Source organism: Pristiophorus japonicus, chromosome 10 (assembly GCF_044704955.1).
Source record: "Pristiophorus japonicus isolate sPriJap1 chromosome 10, sPriJap1.hap1, whole genome shotgun sequence".
Lineage (NCBI taxonomy): Eukaryota > Metazoa > Chordata > Chondrichthyes > Pristiophoridae > Pristiophorus > Pristiophorus japonicus.
Window position 1 is genome coordinate 195,398,134 of NC_091986.1, and position 15,031 is coordinate 195,413,164.

Consider the following 15,031-nt stretch of genomic DNA (forward strand, 5'->3'; position numbering starts at 1 on the left):
AGCAGGCTCGAGAGACCGTATGGCCTACTCCTGTTGCTATTTCTTATGCTCTTATGTTCTAAAACTCTCTATCTCCTGCTCCTCCTTTGAGACCCTCCTTGAAACCCACCTCTTTGACCCAGCTTTTGGTTATTTTCACAATCACCATGAAAGCCATTTTCAGCTAATAGGATCCAAAACTGAATAAAACCAGGCCCATTAACTTCCCCGTGCATAGAAACATAGAAATTAGGTGCAGGAGTAGGCCATTCGGCCCTTCGAGCCTGTACATCCATTCAATAAGATCATGGCTGATCATTCCCTCAGTACCCCTTTCCTGCTTTCTCTCCATACCCCTTGATTCCCTTAGCCGTAAGGGCCATATCTAACTCCCTCTTGAATATATCCAATGAACTGGCATCAACAACTCTCTGCGTCTGGGAATTCCACAGGTTAACAACTCTCTCTGAGTGAAGAAGTTTCTCCTCATCTCAGTCCTAAATGGTCTACCCCTTATCCTAAGACTATGTCCCCTGGTTCTGGACTTGCCCAACATCGAGAACATTCTTCCTGCATCTAACCTGTCCCGTCCCATCAGAATCTTACATGTTTCTATGAGATCCCCTCTCATCCTTCTAAACTCCAGTGAATAAAAGCCCAGTTGATCCAGTCTCTCCTCATATAACAGTCCAGCCATCCCTGGAATTAGTCTGATGAACCTTCGATGCACTGCCTCAATAGCAAGAACGTACTTCCTCAGATTTGGAGACCAAAACTGAACACAATATTCCAAGTGAGGCCTCACTAAGGCCCTATACAATTGCAGAAAGATCTCCCTGCTGCTATACTCAAATCCCCTATGAAGCTATGAAGGCCAACATACCATTTGCCTTCTTCACCGCATGCCAACCTTCAATGACTGATGAACCATGACACTCAGGTCTCGTTGCACTTCCCCTTTTCCTAATCTGCCGCCATTCAGATAATATTCTGCCTTCTAACCTCACATTTATCCATATTATACTGCATCTACCATGCAGTTGCCCACTCACCTAACCTGTCCAAGTCACCCTGCAGCCTCTTAACGTTCCCTTCACAGCTCACATCGCCACCCAGTTGAGTGTCATCTGCAAACTTGGAGATATTACACTCAATTCCTTCATCCAAATCGATAATGTATATTGTAAAGAGTTGGTGTCCGAGCACTAAGCCCTGCAGCACTCCACTAGTCACTACCTGCCATTCTGAAAAGGACCCGTTTATCCCAACTCTCTGCTTCCTGTCTGCCAACCAGTTCTCTATCCACGTCAGTACATTACCCCCAATACCATGCGCTTTGACTTTGTACACCAATCTCTTGTGCAGGATCTTGTCAAAAGCCTTTTGAAAGTCCAAATACACCACATCCACTGGTTTTCCCTTGTCCACTCTGCTAGTTACATCCTCAAAAAATTCCAGAAGATTCGTCAAGCATGATTTCCCTTTCATAAATCTATGCTGACTTGGACCGATCCTGTCACTGCTTTCCAAATGCACTGCTATTTCATCCTTAATGATTGATTCCAACATTTTCCCCACTACTGATGTCAGGTTAACCAGTCTATAATTACTTGTTTTCTCTCTCCCTCCTCTTTAAAAAACTGGTGTTACATTAGCTACCCTCCAGTCCATAGGAACTGATCCAGAGTTGATTGACTGTTGGAAAATGATCACCACTGCATCCACTATTTCTAGGGCCACTTCCTTAAGTACTCTGGGATGCAGACTATCAGGCCCCGGGGATTTATCAACCTTCAATCCCATCAATTTCCCTAACACAATTTCCAGCCAAATAAGGAAATCCTTCAGTTCCTCCTTCTCACGAGACCCACTGTCCCCTAGTGCATTCGGAAGGTTATTCGTGTCTTCCTTCGTGAAGACAGAACCAAAGTATTTGTTCAATTGGTGTGCCATTTCTTTGTTCCCCATTATAACTTCACCTGAATCCAACTGCAAGGGACCTACAATTGTCTTCACTAATCTTTTTCTCTTCACATATTTATCGAAGCTTTTGCAGTCAGTTTTTATGTTCCCTGCAAGCTTCCTCTCGTACTCTATTCTCCCCCTCTTAATTAAACCCTTAGTCTTCCTACTTCTTGGTATACATGTGTGTAAATAGATACACGGAGTGATATTTTAAGATTGTAATCTTAGCTCAGATAAAAACTTTTAATGGGAGAGAGGGTTGATATTATTTGAACCCTTCAGAATGGTTACTGCTATATAATCACTCCCATCTAGCCATTATTCTGTTTAATTTATCCATGAGACCATGTCTTTTCATTTTACAGGAAGGATGGTAAGTACTTTGCTCGCCAACTATAGCAGCAGTCTGAAATGAACACTTCTTCAGATGCTTCAGAGCTGTGACTGCCAATTAAATCTTGATACTGGCGCTCCCCCTGCTACTCTAACTCACACTGTGGCAGGACCATCAAAGCTGAGAAATCCCTTAGGTCATTACTCAGGAATGCCTTCAAGCCATTCTGCCTTTCTCCTACAATCTACAGATTTTTAAATCCCCATGCCTGGTGTAGCCTAAGGTGAAGGATTACGGACTTTTTAATGCCAGTTTTCAGGAAACGAAAAAGAAACCCTGGATTGCTCAAAAAAAAGCAGAATTTGTTTGAAAAGCATCAAACAACAAAGGATCGAACACAGAATTTGTTAACCCAACTGCGTGGAAGGCTCACTGAGGCTACGTTCTTTGGTGGAAAGAAGGGACGAGGTTGAAGAAGGCAGCTGCCTTGAGAGACTGTGGGAACATTAGAAAACTGCATGACGTCAGAGTGAGGGAGAGGATGGAAAGTTAATGAGAAATTTAGCTTGCCAGCAGCCAGGGCAGGAAGAAGGACTGATCATCTCTCGTAAAAGAGAAAAAGCTGCAGTCGGCAGGGAAGTGGAAGGAAGAAGGCAAGAACATCGCCTCAGACAAGGCTGAGATCAACCGTTTGTTTTGGACATTATTGTTAACTGTTTATTGAATAATTGGTGGAATTAATAAAATGCTGTTCAGAAGAGAGGAAATGTCTTATGATTTTACCAATATATTGACTTTTGTTTGTGACTGATTTTCGGTTGAAACCTAAAATCTCTAGACATGAGAGTGAAATCCTGCAAAGCTTTACCCTCATCTCCTCTCTTATTAGTACCAAAGTTGTTGATGGCTTTTTACCAAGGTGCCTCAGGAAAAAAATGTACCTTTAAAACTGAAAGCTGCCCCATCATCAGTAAACCTCGAGAAGAACTAAACAGTTCCGAGAGGTTAGAATTCATTTCGATATGTCATTATAGAATCAGAAGTTTACAGCACGGAAGGAGGCCATTCGGCCCATTGTGACTGTGCCGGCCGAAAAAGAGCTATCCAGCCTACCCACTTCCCAGCTCGGTCTGTAGCCCTGTAGCTTATGGCAGTTCAAGTGCACATCCAAATATTCTTTAAATGTGATGAACGTTTCTGCCTCTACCACCCTTTCAGGCAGTGAGTCCCAGACCCCCACAACCCTCTGGGTGTAAAAAGTTCTCCTCAACTCTCCTCTACTACTACCAATTATTTTAAATCTACGCCCCTGGTTACTGACCCCTCTGTTAAGGGAAATAGGTCCTTCCTATCCACCCTATCTGGCCCCTCGCAATTTTATACACCTCAATTAAGTCTCCCCTCAGCCTGCTCTGTTGCAAAGAAAACAACCCCAGCCTATCCAATCTTTCCTTTTATTTCTGCCATTTTTGTTGACTTTCTTGGGGGATGTTTTTGTCTAAACAGTGAGTGCCCCCATTAAACGAACCGGCGTGGAGGATTATTGAGTAATGAAGGAGCATCATTATCAAACTCTGGTAAACCTCAAGCAGTCTTGGCCAATGGTTTTATTTCACACTGTTACCTAGTAACTAAGTTCAGCTCAGCCGGAGTACTGCCAAAGAGAGCAGAACTTGGTTAGAGAGTTTGAAGAGTGACTTTGAGTAGCCACCGAACATCGGAGAGCAATAAAGACACATATTGATCAAAGTAAAAGTGCTGTAAAGAAGACAGGAAATGCCTTTTGGTATGTACTAAAGCAGAAGTAGTTAATCGCGCTTGAAAAATGGGTGAGGGCAGTTGAAAATCACAGGAGGCGGGGTGTGGTGGTGGGAGGGGTTGCTTGTCGGCCACCCCACTGATGCCCAAGGCGTGCCTGATGCAGTTTTCAGGTGGGTCTGTGTGATATATTCACAGAGCACAGCACACACAGCTTCCTAACATGGTAGGCAGCTCTCTCGCAAGTCTCCGGAAATCTGCCTGGGCTGTTTATTATTAACCCTGCACTTGCAGTACACAATACGTCCACAGTGTGGAGCTACAAACATTACAAGTTACAGACATTACACTTCTCCCTCCTTAATGAAGAAGCCATCATAACAAACATCATACGTAACTTTCATGTTTATACCTAACAAATATTTCCCATATTTACAAATTTAACTTTACCACTTGTTTTCTGTTTCGAAGAGGATACCTTTGCTCTCAAACAGAACCTTCCAAACATGGTGTCGAATCTAAACTCATTCGAGACTCATCCTGAGGAACGTTTTCCTCCACGGAATTTCCTTGATTTTCATTTGAACTCACTCTAATAACAGGCTCTTTGTTTTCCTGACTCGGACTCAGGCTTTCATTCTGACTCTCTCCTGGATTTGTTTCCAGTACATTGGATTTAGGATTTGTTACTGGTGTATCAAAACTATCTGATGAGTCAGAAATAATTGAATCATTCCCACCTTCAACTCCTTCCATGTCTGTATGTAAAATATGATCAATATGAACAAACCTAACCTGTCCATTATCAAACATCTTTACCAAATATGTGCGAGGACCACATATCCTCACCACTCTTCCTGGTAACTACTTTAACCATTTATGGTGATGGTTCTTCACTCTCACCTTCTGGTTTAATTTCACACTTCTCTCTTTCACTCTACCTTTATCATGATTCTCTTTCTGTCTTAACGGACTGTGCCAAATTTGGCTTTAACAACGAGAATCAAGTTTGTGGCTGTCGTTTGAGAAACAACTCTGCTGGTGTTCTACCAGTAGTTGTACGAGGAGTATTTCGATATGTAATCAAAAAATTAGCGAATTTGTGATCCAATGACAACGTTTGTTTTCTTGGATTTGGATCTAACATTTGTTTTACGAGGGCACGTTTTACAATTTGTACAGTGCCCTCTGCTGCACCATTCGAAGCAGGATGGTATGGTGGAACCTTGGTATGTTTCACACCATTTTTGCTCGTGAATTGTGCAAATTCTTCTGAATGAAATTGTAGGCCATTATCCGAAACAATTTCTTCAGGGAGGCCAAATGAAGAAAATAATTATCGTAAAATGTCCAATGTTTTACTTGTTGTTATTTTCCACATTGGAAACACCTCAACCCACTTCGAATGGCTATCAATCACAATGAACAATTGTTGTCCTTCTAACTCAGCAAAATCAATATGTAGCCTTTGCCACACCCTGGGAGGCCATTTCCATGGCTGTAATGGTACTGGTGGTGGTTGCTTGCTTACTGATTGACATGTCGTACACTGACTCACGATGTACTCTATATCTTTATCAAGACCTGGCCACTATAAATAACTGCGTGCAAAACTTTTGGTCAAGCACATTCCCAGGTGCTGGTCATGGAGGTCTCCTAATAATTTGGACCTGAATTCATTTGGTATAACCACCCTTGCACCCCACATGATACAATCTTTATCGACTGATAATTCATTCCTACGAATGAAGAATGGATGTGTATCTTTGTCTGTTACCTGGTTTGGCCATCCATTTGCAATATAGTCATACACCTTTGACATCACTGGGTCACGTTTGGTTGCTCTACCAATCTCTTCAGCTGTGACTGGCAGTTCATCAATGTATGAAAAATAAAACACTTCTTCCCTATCGGGTGTAAATTGTGATGGGGAAGGCAATCTAGACATTGCATCAGCATTACTGTGATCAGCTGATCATCTGTATTCAATATCATATGTATATGCTGACAAAATCAAAGCCCATCTCTGCATTCGGGCTGCAGCTAATATTGGATCCAGGACTTTGGATGGAGGATTGCTGTTAGGGGCTTATGGTCCGTAACAATGGTAAACTTACGACCATACAAGTATTTGTGAAACTTCTTGACCCCAAAAATTAATGCCAAAGTTTCCCTTTCAATTTGCGCATAATTATTCTCACTGGCACTGAGAGTGCGTGAAGCAAAAGCAATTGGTCTCTCCTCCCCACTATTTAATACATGAGTGATCACTGCCCCAACTCCATATGGAGAGGCATCACATGCTAGCTTAATCTCCTTAGATATGTCATAGTGAACTAACATGCTGCTCTCTACCAATTTGCTTTTGCACTCCTTGAATGCTGTATCGCATTCTTTTGACCACTTCCAATGGACCTGTTTTTTCAAAAGTTCATTCAGTGGATGTAATACTGTAGCCAAATTTGGTAGGAACTTCCCATAATAGTTCAAAAGACTCAAGAATGAACAAAGTTCAATGACATTCCTGGGAGTGGGTGCATTTCTAATTGCATCCAATTTTTCCATGGTTGGATGTAAACCATCTTTGTCTACTCTGTACCCTAAGTACTCCACTGAGTTTTTAAATAACTCACACTTCCGAGCAGACACTCGTACTCTGTGCTTCTCTAGCCGTTTGAGGACTTCATTCAATATGTTATTATGAATTTGCCTATTTGGTGCTGAAATTAATATGTCATCCAAATAACATACTACCCCTTCAATACCTTGCAAAATCTAGTTCATCACCCCTTGGAATATGGCAGGGGTGGAAGACACTCCAAATGGTAGCCTATTAAATTAATATAGGCCTAGATGAGTATTTATAGTCAAACATGACTTGGACTCCTCATCTAGTTCAAGCTCTAAGTAGGCATTCGTAAGATCCAGTTTTGAGAAGATCTGATCACCTGTCAGTGTTGTGAACAAATCTTCTATATTCAGCAATGTATTGGGGACATTACCCTCTTGAACCTGGTTTACGGTTACTTTATAATCACCACACAATCTTACCTTACCATCAGACTTAGGTACAACAACAATGGGTGTAGCCCAATTACATCGATCTATCTTACAAATAATGTTCTCAGTCTCTAGTCTTTTGAGTTCTTGTTCAACTTTCTCCTTGAGTGCATATGATACAGAACGTGGCTTGTAGTAAACCGATCTAGCGTCCTTCTGTACCCTGACACTCGCCTTGAAGCCTTGGATTGGACTGCCCGTTTCGCAGAACACCTTCGGATACTTCTTGATAACCTCATCCGTTGATGAAAATCTCGCTTCCACACAGAAAATCTTACTCTAATCCAGCTTCAGTGAGCTCAACCAATTTCTTCCTAGTAAGGCAGACTTGTCTCCTTTCACTGCTATTAGAAGCAAGTTCTGAAATTGATCTTTATATTTCACTAATACGGTGATACGACCTACCAGAGGAATTTTCTCTCCCAAGTAGCCTTGCAGCTCTATCTTGGATTTCTCCATTTGAAAGTCACACAATTTGTCGCGGTATCGTGACTCCGGTACCACACTCACGGAGGCACCCATGTTAATTTCCATTGGTATCTTGAATCCCGCAGCATCTATGTGGATTTTGATGCTTTCCTAATCGCTGTCCGTTAACCTCGTGCTCCTGATAACGTGTAATTCTCACATCTCCTCGTCCTGTTGTTGTTCTTCCATGCTATGTAGTCTCTTTGGATTTCTACTCATAGCTTTGAACGCTGAACTCATAGCTTTGAAAACTGGTTTATCCTTCAGTTGGCATGTCTTTGCAAGATGCCCAGTCTTCCTGCAGAAGAAACACTCTGCCTTCACGTATGGACAACTTTGAGCAATGTGTTGTCCCAGGCACCTATAGCACGACTTTGATGCTCTGGTAGAATTTAAAGTTTCTGAGACTTTCGGCCATGCCCGCCAGTTACTTTGAACCTGCAGGTGATTTACCTCGGTTGACTGACGACCGTAATTATTATTTAATTCTCGGGAATATTGTTCAGCCATGCCCATCAACCTCGCTGTCTGACAAGCAATCTCAAAATTCAAGTCATCCGTCGTCAATAACTTCCTTCTGATCGCATAATTTTTCACCCCACAAACAAAATGATCCTGTAATGCTCGGTTTTGAAAGTTTCCAAAGTGCATCGATAGCTTTTTTAATGCAACGATGTAATCACTGATACCTTCATCAGCCTTTTGATTCCGAATCCTGAAACGATAGCTTTCAGCAATTTCTAACGGTTTGGGGTTATAGTGCTGCTCCAGCTTTGTTAAAATCTCTTTAAGCGTTGTGTCCTTTGGCTCGTCAGGCACAACAAATTTGCAAGAGTGCCATATAACGTCGGACCTGCCACCGATAAGAAGATCGCTTTCTTACGTTCCAACACAGCCCGGTTCTGGACTGCATTGTCTGGAACTTCGATTATGTTATTTGCAGTGAAATACATTTCTAGCTGATCCACATATGCTTTAAAACATTCCCGGTCGTGTCTATATTCTCCCAAATGTCCCAATACATCTGCCATTTCAATCTTGAGCTGTTCACACCATGTGCTGTATTTTACCTCGGATTTTGTAGCTTTTTCCAAAGAAAGAAACTTCCAAAGTCTCTCTGTCGGCTGGCTGAATCCTTCACCAACAAAATTTTAGCTTTAAATCATCCGAAAAATCCCATCTCAATCGCCAAATGTGATATCTTCAGAGCACAGCACATACAGCTTCCTAACATGGCAGGCAGCTCTCTCGGAAGTCTATGGAAATCAGCCTAGGCTGTTTATTATTAACCCTGCACTTGCAGTACACAATACGTCCACATCCACAGTGTGGAGCTACAAACATTACAAGCTTGTGGGGTGTGGTGGTGGGAGGGGTTGCTTGTCGGCCACCCCATTGATGCCCACGACATGCCTGATGCAGTTTTCCGTTGGGTCTGTAAATGGGCAAGCAGTAAAGCTGCTTGTTTCTGGCAAGAGGTTGCTTAAATATGCAAATCGGGGGCCTATGCTACTTCCTTGCTATTTTCAGGAACAAATGGGCAAGAGGGCGTACTGCACACATTCCGCACTTTTCCACCCGGCGTTGAGCGGCCTAGCTAGGGGTCCTTAGCTGATGGGGCAATGTTCCCACTAAACTTTTTTTCGTGCGCGAGCCCGTAAAATTTTCCAGCGGCAAAAGCTGGGCGAGCAGTCTGCGCAGGGCGTCCCGATTTACGGGGTAACATTGCTGGTGGCCACTCAAGAAAAAGCCCAGTGTTCCTCCTGGCTCTGCAAAACTACAGTGAGGCACTGCCGGCCCATGCTCCACCCCTTCTGGGATCAGCTCCCCACACCGCTACCCACTCCCCCAAACCACACAAGGGCCGAAATACCCTCCGACAAACGGTGAACAGCAGCGGGCGTGGCTGCTTGGCACCCACAATTCGCTGGCAGCAGTCTCACAAGGCCCAAGCAAAAAATACTTCAGGCCTCCCGATGCCAGTTTTGGGCAGGTAGTGCGGCTGCTCCCTCGACTTTGTGCCTATTTCAGGCGCACGTTCAGAATCACAGCCAATGTGTCAAGGCCGAGGGTGGCAGAAGCTTCTGGACCAACTGCTGATTCTCTGCACTGTGTTGTTTCTGATTAAATTCCATCCAACCCAAAGATACGATTCACTCATGTCCCTGTATTCCCAAGGCTGGAAAATAAATTGCTCTGCAAGAACTCCAGCAGGACCGTTTACAGAAAAATTACTGTATACAAGTGACACGAAAATTAAATGGGAAATGAAAGCACGTCAACGCACAGCAACTGGTGTGGCATCTAAACTGAGCCACAGGCTTAGGGTTGGGAAACTTGATGATTAGTTGAGTCTTTTGAGCAAGCTGATTGATATAGCAACAGCATTCCAGGGGACTCAATTCATCTTCCTACCACCCTGTTTTTTGGGTGATACCAGGGTGATAGTGAGATGATAATCGTCAAACAAAAATTGTCAAGTTCCCACCAGGGGCCTACCTGTTGTCAATCAGGTGAGCCTCAATTTAGACGGCCTGCACTCCCACCCTTAACCAGTTGGCGGGGGGGGGGGGGGGGGCGGTGGCGGCAGGGAAGCGGGGAGGCCATATTAATTCCTTCAAATGAGAGTTGTAGGGCATTGTTTGGACCCAAACATCTGGGATGAGAGGGTTGTCCTTTGAGGAGGGATTGAGTTGACTGGGCCTATACTCACTGGAGTTTTGAAGAATAAGAGGTGATCTCATTGACACATTTTGAGGGGGATTGGGAGGGTAGATGCTGAGAGGCTGTTTCTCAGGGCTGAAGAGTCTAGAAGTAGGAGGCATAGGGGCCAAAAGTGCCCCTTTCCTTCAGGCCTCTTAGCACCGGAGATCGGCGGCCATGCTGCGGAGTGCAATGGCCGCTGATTATTCGTGGAATGGCCTGCGGTATCCTGGCGGTGACCCGCTCCGCTGCTGCCGATCCATCCCAAGTGCGTCATCAGAGCGCACATCGCCGATATCCCCCCCCCACCCCAGATGGCGAAATTCCGTTGAAAAAAATCTTGCTGCCGCCGCTCGGTGCCATCGACAATTTTTTCTGCTGGTGCACTGAGCTTGGAGTGTGCTCAAAATGGCGGTGCGGCTGCCATTGGAGGGATTCTTAAGTGAAGGGGAGAGATGTGGTGATGCAGTACCGTGATGACTGACAGTGGCGGACACTCCGCCCGCCCCCCCACTTCCGCCCCTCTAGACTGCGAACTTCCCATCACTGCCGCAAATCTGCCCCCAATATGAAAAAAATAGCCAAAGAACGGTATTTCGCTCAAGAGGCCAGCGCATCAACCGGGTAAAACTGGAAGGCGGCCCAGCAAGTTCAACTCATTGTTGCTTGGTGCGCTCATTTTAATTACCCTGCCATTTCAATCTGCTGCGCTATTGACCTCTCCCTCCTGCTCGATGAATGCCAGAAATGATAATCAACCCTCCATACTCTTGACATGACTGAAACCGTCTGATCCAGCCTGAGCCAGCATGGTGATTGGGAGTTGCTGCCTACAATTGCTTGGTCAGCTAAATGCCACTGCACATCCTCTGTGTTTATACTTATTTTACAGCTGGGTAGCTTGCCAAACAAACTGAGTTTTGGCAAGAGTACAGTTTTTAATGAGAACACAAGAACGCACGGTATGGGAAACGGTTATCTGGCCCAGCAGGCATTGCTTCTTCTGCGGACCATGCGCAACCTCGTCGATGATAGACTCGAGCCTGTACATTTAATCTCCTGGGGCAAGCTGCTGTCCGAACGGTGTCAGGCAACATTACCTAAATCCAACAGGTCGATGGATTGCATCGCCACATCAGTGGAGTTCAAATCTGCCAAGGCCATGCTGCAAGGTTCACAGTTCCCGGCAGAGCTGCACACAGTTCCGCTCACTTTGACATAAAGGGGCATCGAGCACCTTGAGGCTGTGCAGCAGAGCAATCGGGCTGATCCCCAGTGTCAGGTGGAGGAGTTTAAGGAATGCTTTGACGAGCTAGAGCTCTTCAGCCTTGAAGAGGCACTCAGGAGGACTATAATGGCATATCTGATATCTAATAGGATAGAAGAAGCAAACCTGAAACAATACTTTCAGACAGCAGGAAACAAGAGCATGGGTAGAGGGCTGTGAAGGGTAAATTTAGACCAGACGTCAGGAAGTATTTATTTACACAGAACAACAGCTGGCAGGCGGCACAAGCCAGGACTCCGGACTCGTTTAAGAAACAGATAGATATTGTAATGGGAAGGCGGTAATGTTGGTATTCTGGAAGGTGAGATCAAATACAAACACAATTTCTGAACTGTGTGTGTATACCTTATCCCCACGCATCTATTCTTGGCCCCCTCCTATTTCCCATCTACACGCTGCCCTTGGCGACATCATCTGAAAACACAGCGTCCGTTTCCACATGTACGCTGATGACACCCAGCTCGCTACCACTTCTCCCGACCCTTCCACGGTCTCAATTGTCTGACTTCAGTCTGAGGCTGAACCAGACTGTTCGCAACCTTGGTGTCATATTTGACCCTGAAATGAGCTTTCGACCACACGTCCGCAGCATAACCAAGACCGCCTATTTCCACATCGCCCGTCTCCACCCTTGCCTCATCTCATCCGCTGCTGAAACCCTCATCCATCCCTTTGTTACCGCTAGATTTGACTATTCCAATGCACTCCTGGCTGGCCTCCCCCATTCTACCCGACGTAAACTAGAGGTGATCCAAAACTCAGCTGCCCAAGTCCTAACTCGCACCAACTCCCGTTCACCCATCATCCCTGTGCTCGCTGACCTACATTGGATTCCGGTTAATAAGAACATAAGAAATAGGAACAGGAGAAGGCCATACGACCCCTCGAGCCTGCTCCGCCATTCAATAAGATCATGGCTGATCGGATCATGGACTCAACTCCACTTCCCTGCCCGCTCCCCATAACCCCTTATTCCCTTATCGTTGAAGAAACTGTCTATTTCTGTCTTAAATTTATTCAATGTCCCAGTTTCCACAGCTCTCTGAGGCAGCGAATTCTACAAATTTACAACTTTCTCCTCTCTGTTTTAAATGGGCGGCCCCTTATTCTAAAATAATACCCTCTAGTTCTAGTCTCCCCATCAGTGGAAACATCCTCTCTGCATCCACCTTGTCAAGCTCTCGCATAATCTTATACATTTCGGTAAGATCACCTCTCATTCTTCTGAATTCCAATGAGTAGAGGCCCAACCTACTCAATCTTTCCTCAGAAGTCAACCCCCTCATCCCCGGAATCAACCGAGTGAACCTTCTTTGAACTGCCTCCAAAGCAAGTATATCCTTTCGTAAATATGGAAACCAAAACTGCACGCAGTATTCCAGGTGTGGCCTCACCAATACCTTATATAGCAATGCCTCAATTTCAAAACTCTCATCCTTATTTTCAAATCCCTCCATGGCCTCGCCCCTCCCTATCTCTGTAATCTCCTCCTGCCCCATAGCCCCCCGAGATGTCTGCGCTCCTCTAATTCTGCCCTCTTGAGCATCCCTGATTATAATCGCTCAACCGTTAGAGGCCATGCCTTCTGTTGCCTAGGCCCCAAGCTCTGGAACTCCCTGCCTAAACCTCTCCACCTCTCTTTCCACCTTCAAGACGCTCCTTAAAACATATCTCTTTGACCAAGCTTTTGGTCACCTGTGTTAATTTCTACATATGCGGCTCGGTGTCAAATTTTTCATCTCATAATATTCCTGTGAAGCGCCTTCGGATGTTTCACTATGTTAAAGGTGCTATATAAATACAAATTGTTGTTGTTATCCATAGAACCAGTAATTCCATTCTGAACCAGATATCTCTACAGCACCTTTCCAAAGGTATTGATTATCTCTGAACAACTTTGATTTCTGGGAGTCTAGTCCATTTATCCATTAACTCTGCATTAGTTATGTGATCTTATCTCTTAGATTACCCCCTGCCCCCATCATACACAGGCATATACAAACTTTAGAGGGTTGATTTTAACTTTCAGTTGTGGCGTAAAACGAGCATTAGTGGATCGGCCGCTTGTTATACAACTTGCTCCCACGTCCCTATCCATCACAGTCACAAATCATGTGGGGTGTACAATGGACGTGTGAACTGCTACTGCCCGTCTTCCACCGCCAACCAATGTTCAGATCAGCCCTTCGGCTTCAGATGTACAATGGTAACACTTAATGATAAAATTTAAAAAAAAACAACTGCAACGCATCCCACAATGACAGGAAGAAATCGTATGTCCTTACCCTATTGCCCTCATACTTATGTCGGCCATTGTTGCCTTTAGCTGTTCTTTCTGCCAGTTTCTTCTGCATCTGTGGACCTCTCCCAAAGAAGATATAGTTGACAAACGCATACTCGAGTAAGGCCAAGAAAACAAACACAAAGCAACCCATCAAGTACAAGTCGATGGCTTTGACATAGGGGATCTTTGGAAGGGTCTCTCTCAGGTGGGTGTTGATGGTGGTCATAGTCAGCACAGTGGTGATTCCTAGAAAGAATTACAAACAGGATTTAATAACCTATGTACAGAAGTGATGTGCCCCTTTGGGACAGGTGTAATAAAATTAGGAAAAGAAAGCATTGGATAAAAGATGTAATACAATTGCCGCACAAAAAGCACAGTCCTTCTTATTTTCTCCACTCCCATCCTGAAGGCTTTGACTTAGGCTAGGATATTGTTCCTTGGGCACAGGCCACCCTGGCATCTCACCCATTATTTTAGCTTGAACAGAACCAGTGAGTGGTAACAGACTTTGAAGAGGACGTCAGAGACGAACTTGATTCTGTCCACACATGCACTTCATAACAGCAATTACCGGAACGCAATCAGGGGCACAAACTCTGTCTGATTACTTGACCCTCTTGCTCTCGGAGACCAATGGCAATGCCCCTATCATCGCTCTCCCTGAGGTCAGTAAACTCGTCACCGACTGGGGAGAAAATCTAGGATATTCCTGCTCCCCTCGGCTCGCTTGCGTACAAGGTTACCCACTGAGCTACCGTGGTCGGCAACTGCACGTTTTCTTAGGACATTTGCCCTTGGGAAACTTGTGGGAGTGGACTCTCCAGTTTTAAAGGTGTCGCCTGGAGAGGAACAATCCAATTAGTGAAACCATTACTTCAAAAGTCTGTTCCTTGAAGAGTGACCAATCCTGATGGCATATGGGGAGATTTCTGTGATTCGGCCTGCAGTGTCCTGGCCAGAGTATAGCACGGCAGCAAGTGATAATTTTGGTAAAACACTGCAAACATTCGGCAGACATTTACTCAATCATCTTTACATTGTTCAATACTGGAAAATCTTTATGTAGGCGTTACAAGATATAAATAAATGCCGGCGATATATTACCATATGAATATTGAGGTCCAGAAATTCGAGTGAGCCTAACGCTTGTTTCAGGTGTGGGCACTGCATGCCAATATTTTTACAGTTG

The 15,031-nt window shown here is 44.6% G+C and overlaps 1 protein-coding gene across 2 annotated transcripts in view; it reads right to left on the reverse strand.

The window, feature by feature from the left end:
• gabrb3 (gamma-aminobutyric acid type A receptor subunit beta3) overlaps nt 1-15,031 on the reverse strand; it is a 362,713-nt gene that overhangs the window by 25,022 nt on the left and 322,660 nt on the right. For both annotated transcript variants that reach the window (XM_070892456.1, XM_070892455.1), the window contains one exon: nt 13,841-14,085. In XM_070892456.1, coding sequence (XP_070748557.1) covers nt 13,841-14,085 — 245 coding nt within the window. The remainder of the gene's footprint in view (nt 1-13,840; nt 14,086-15,031) is intronic.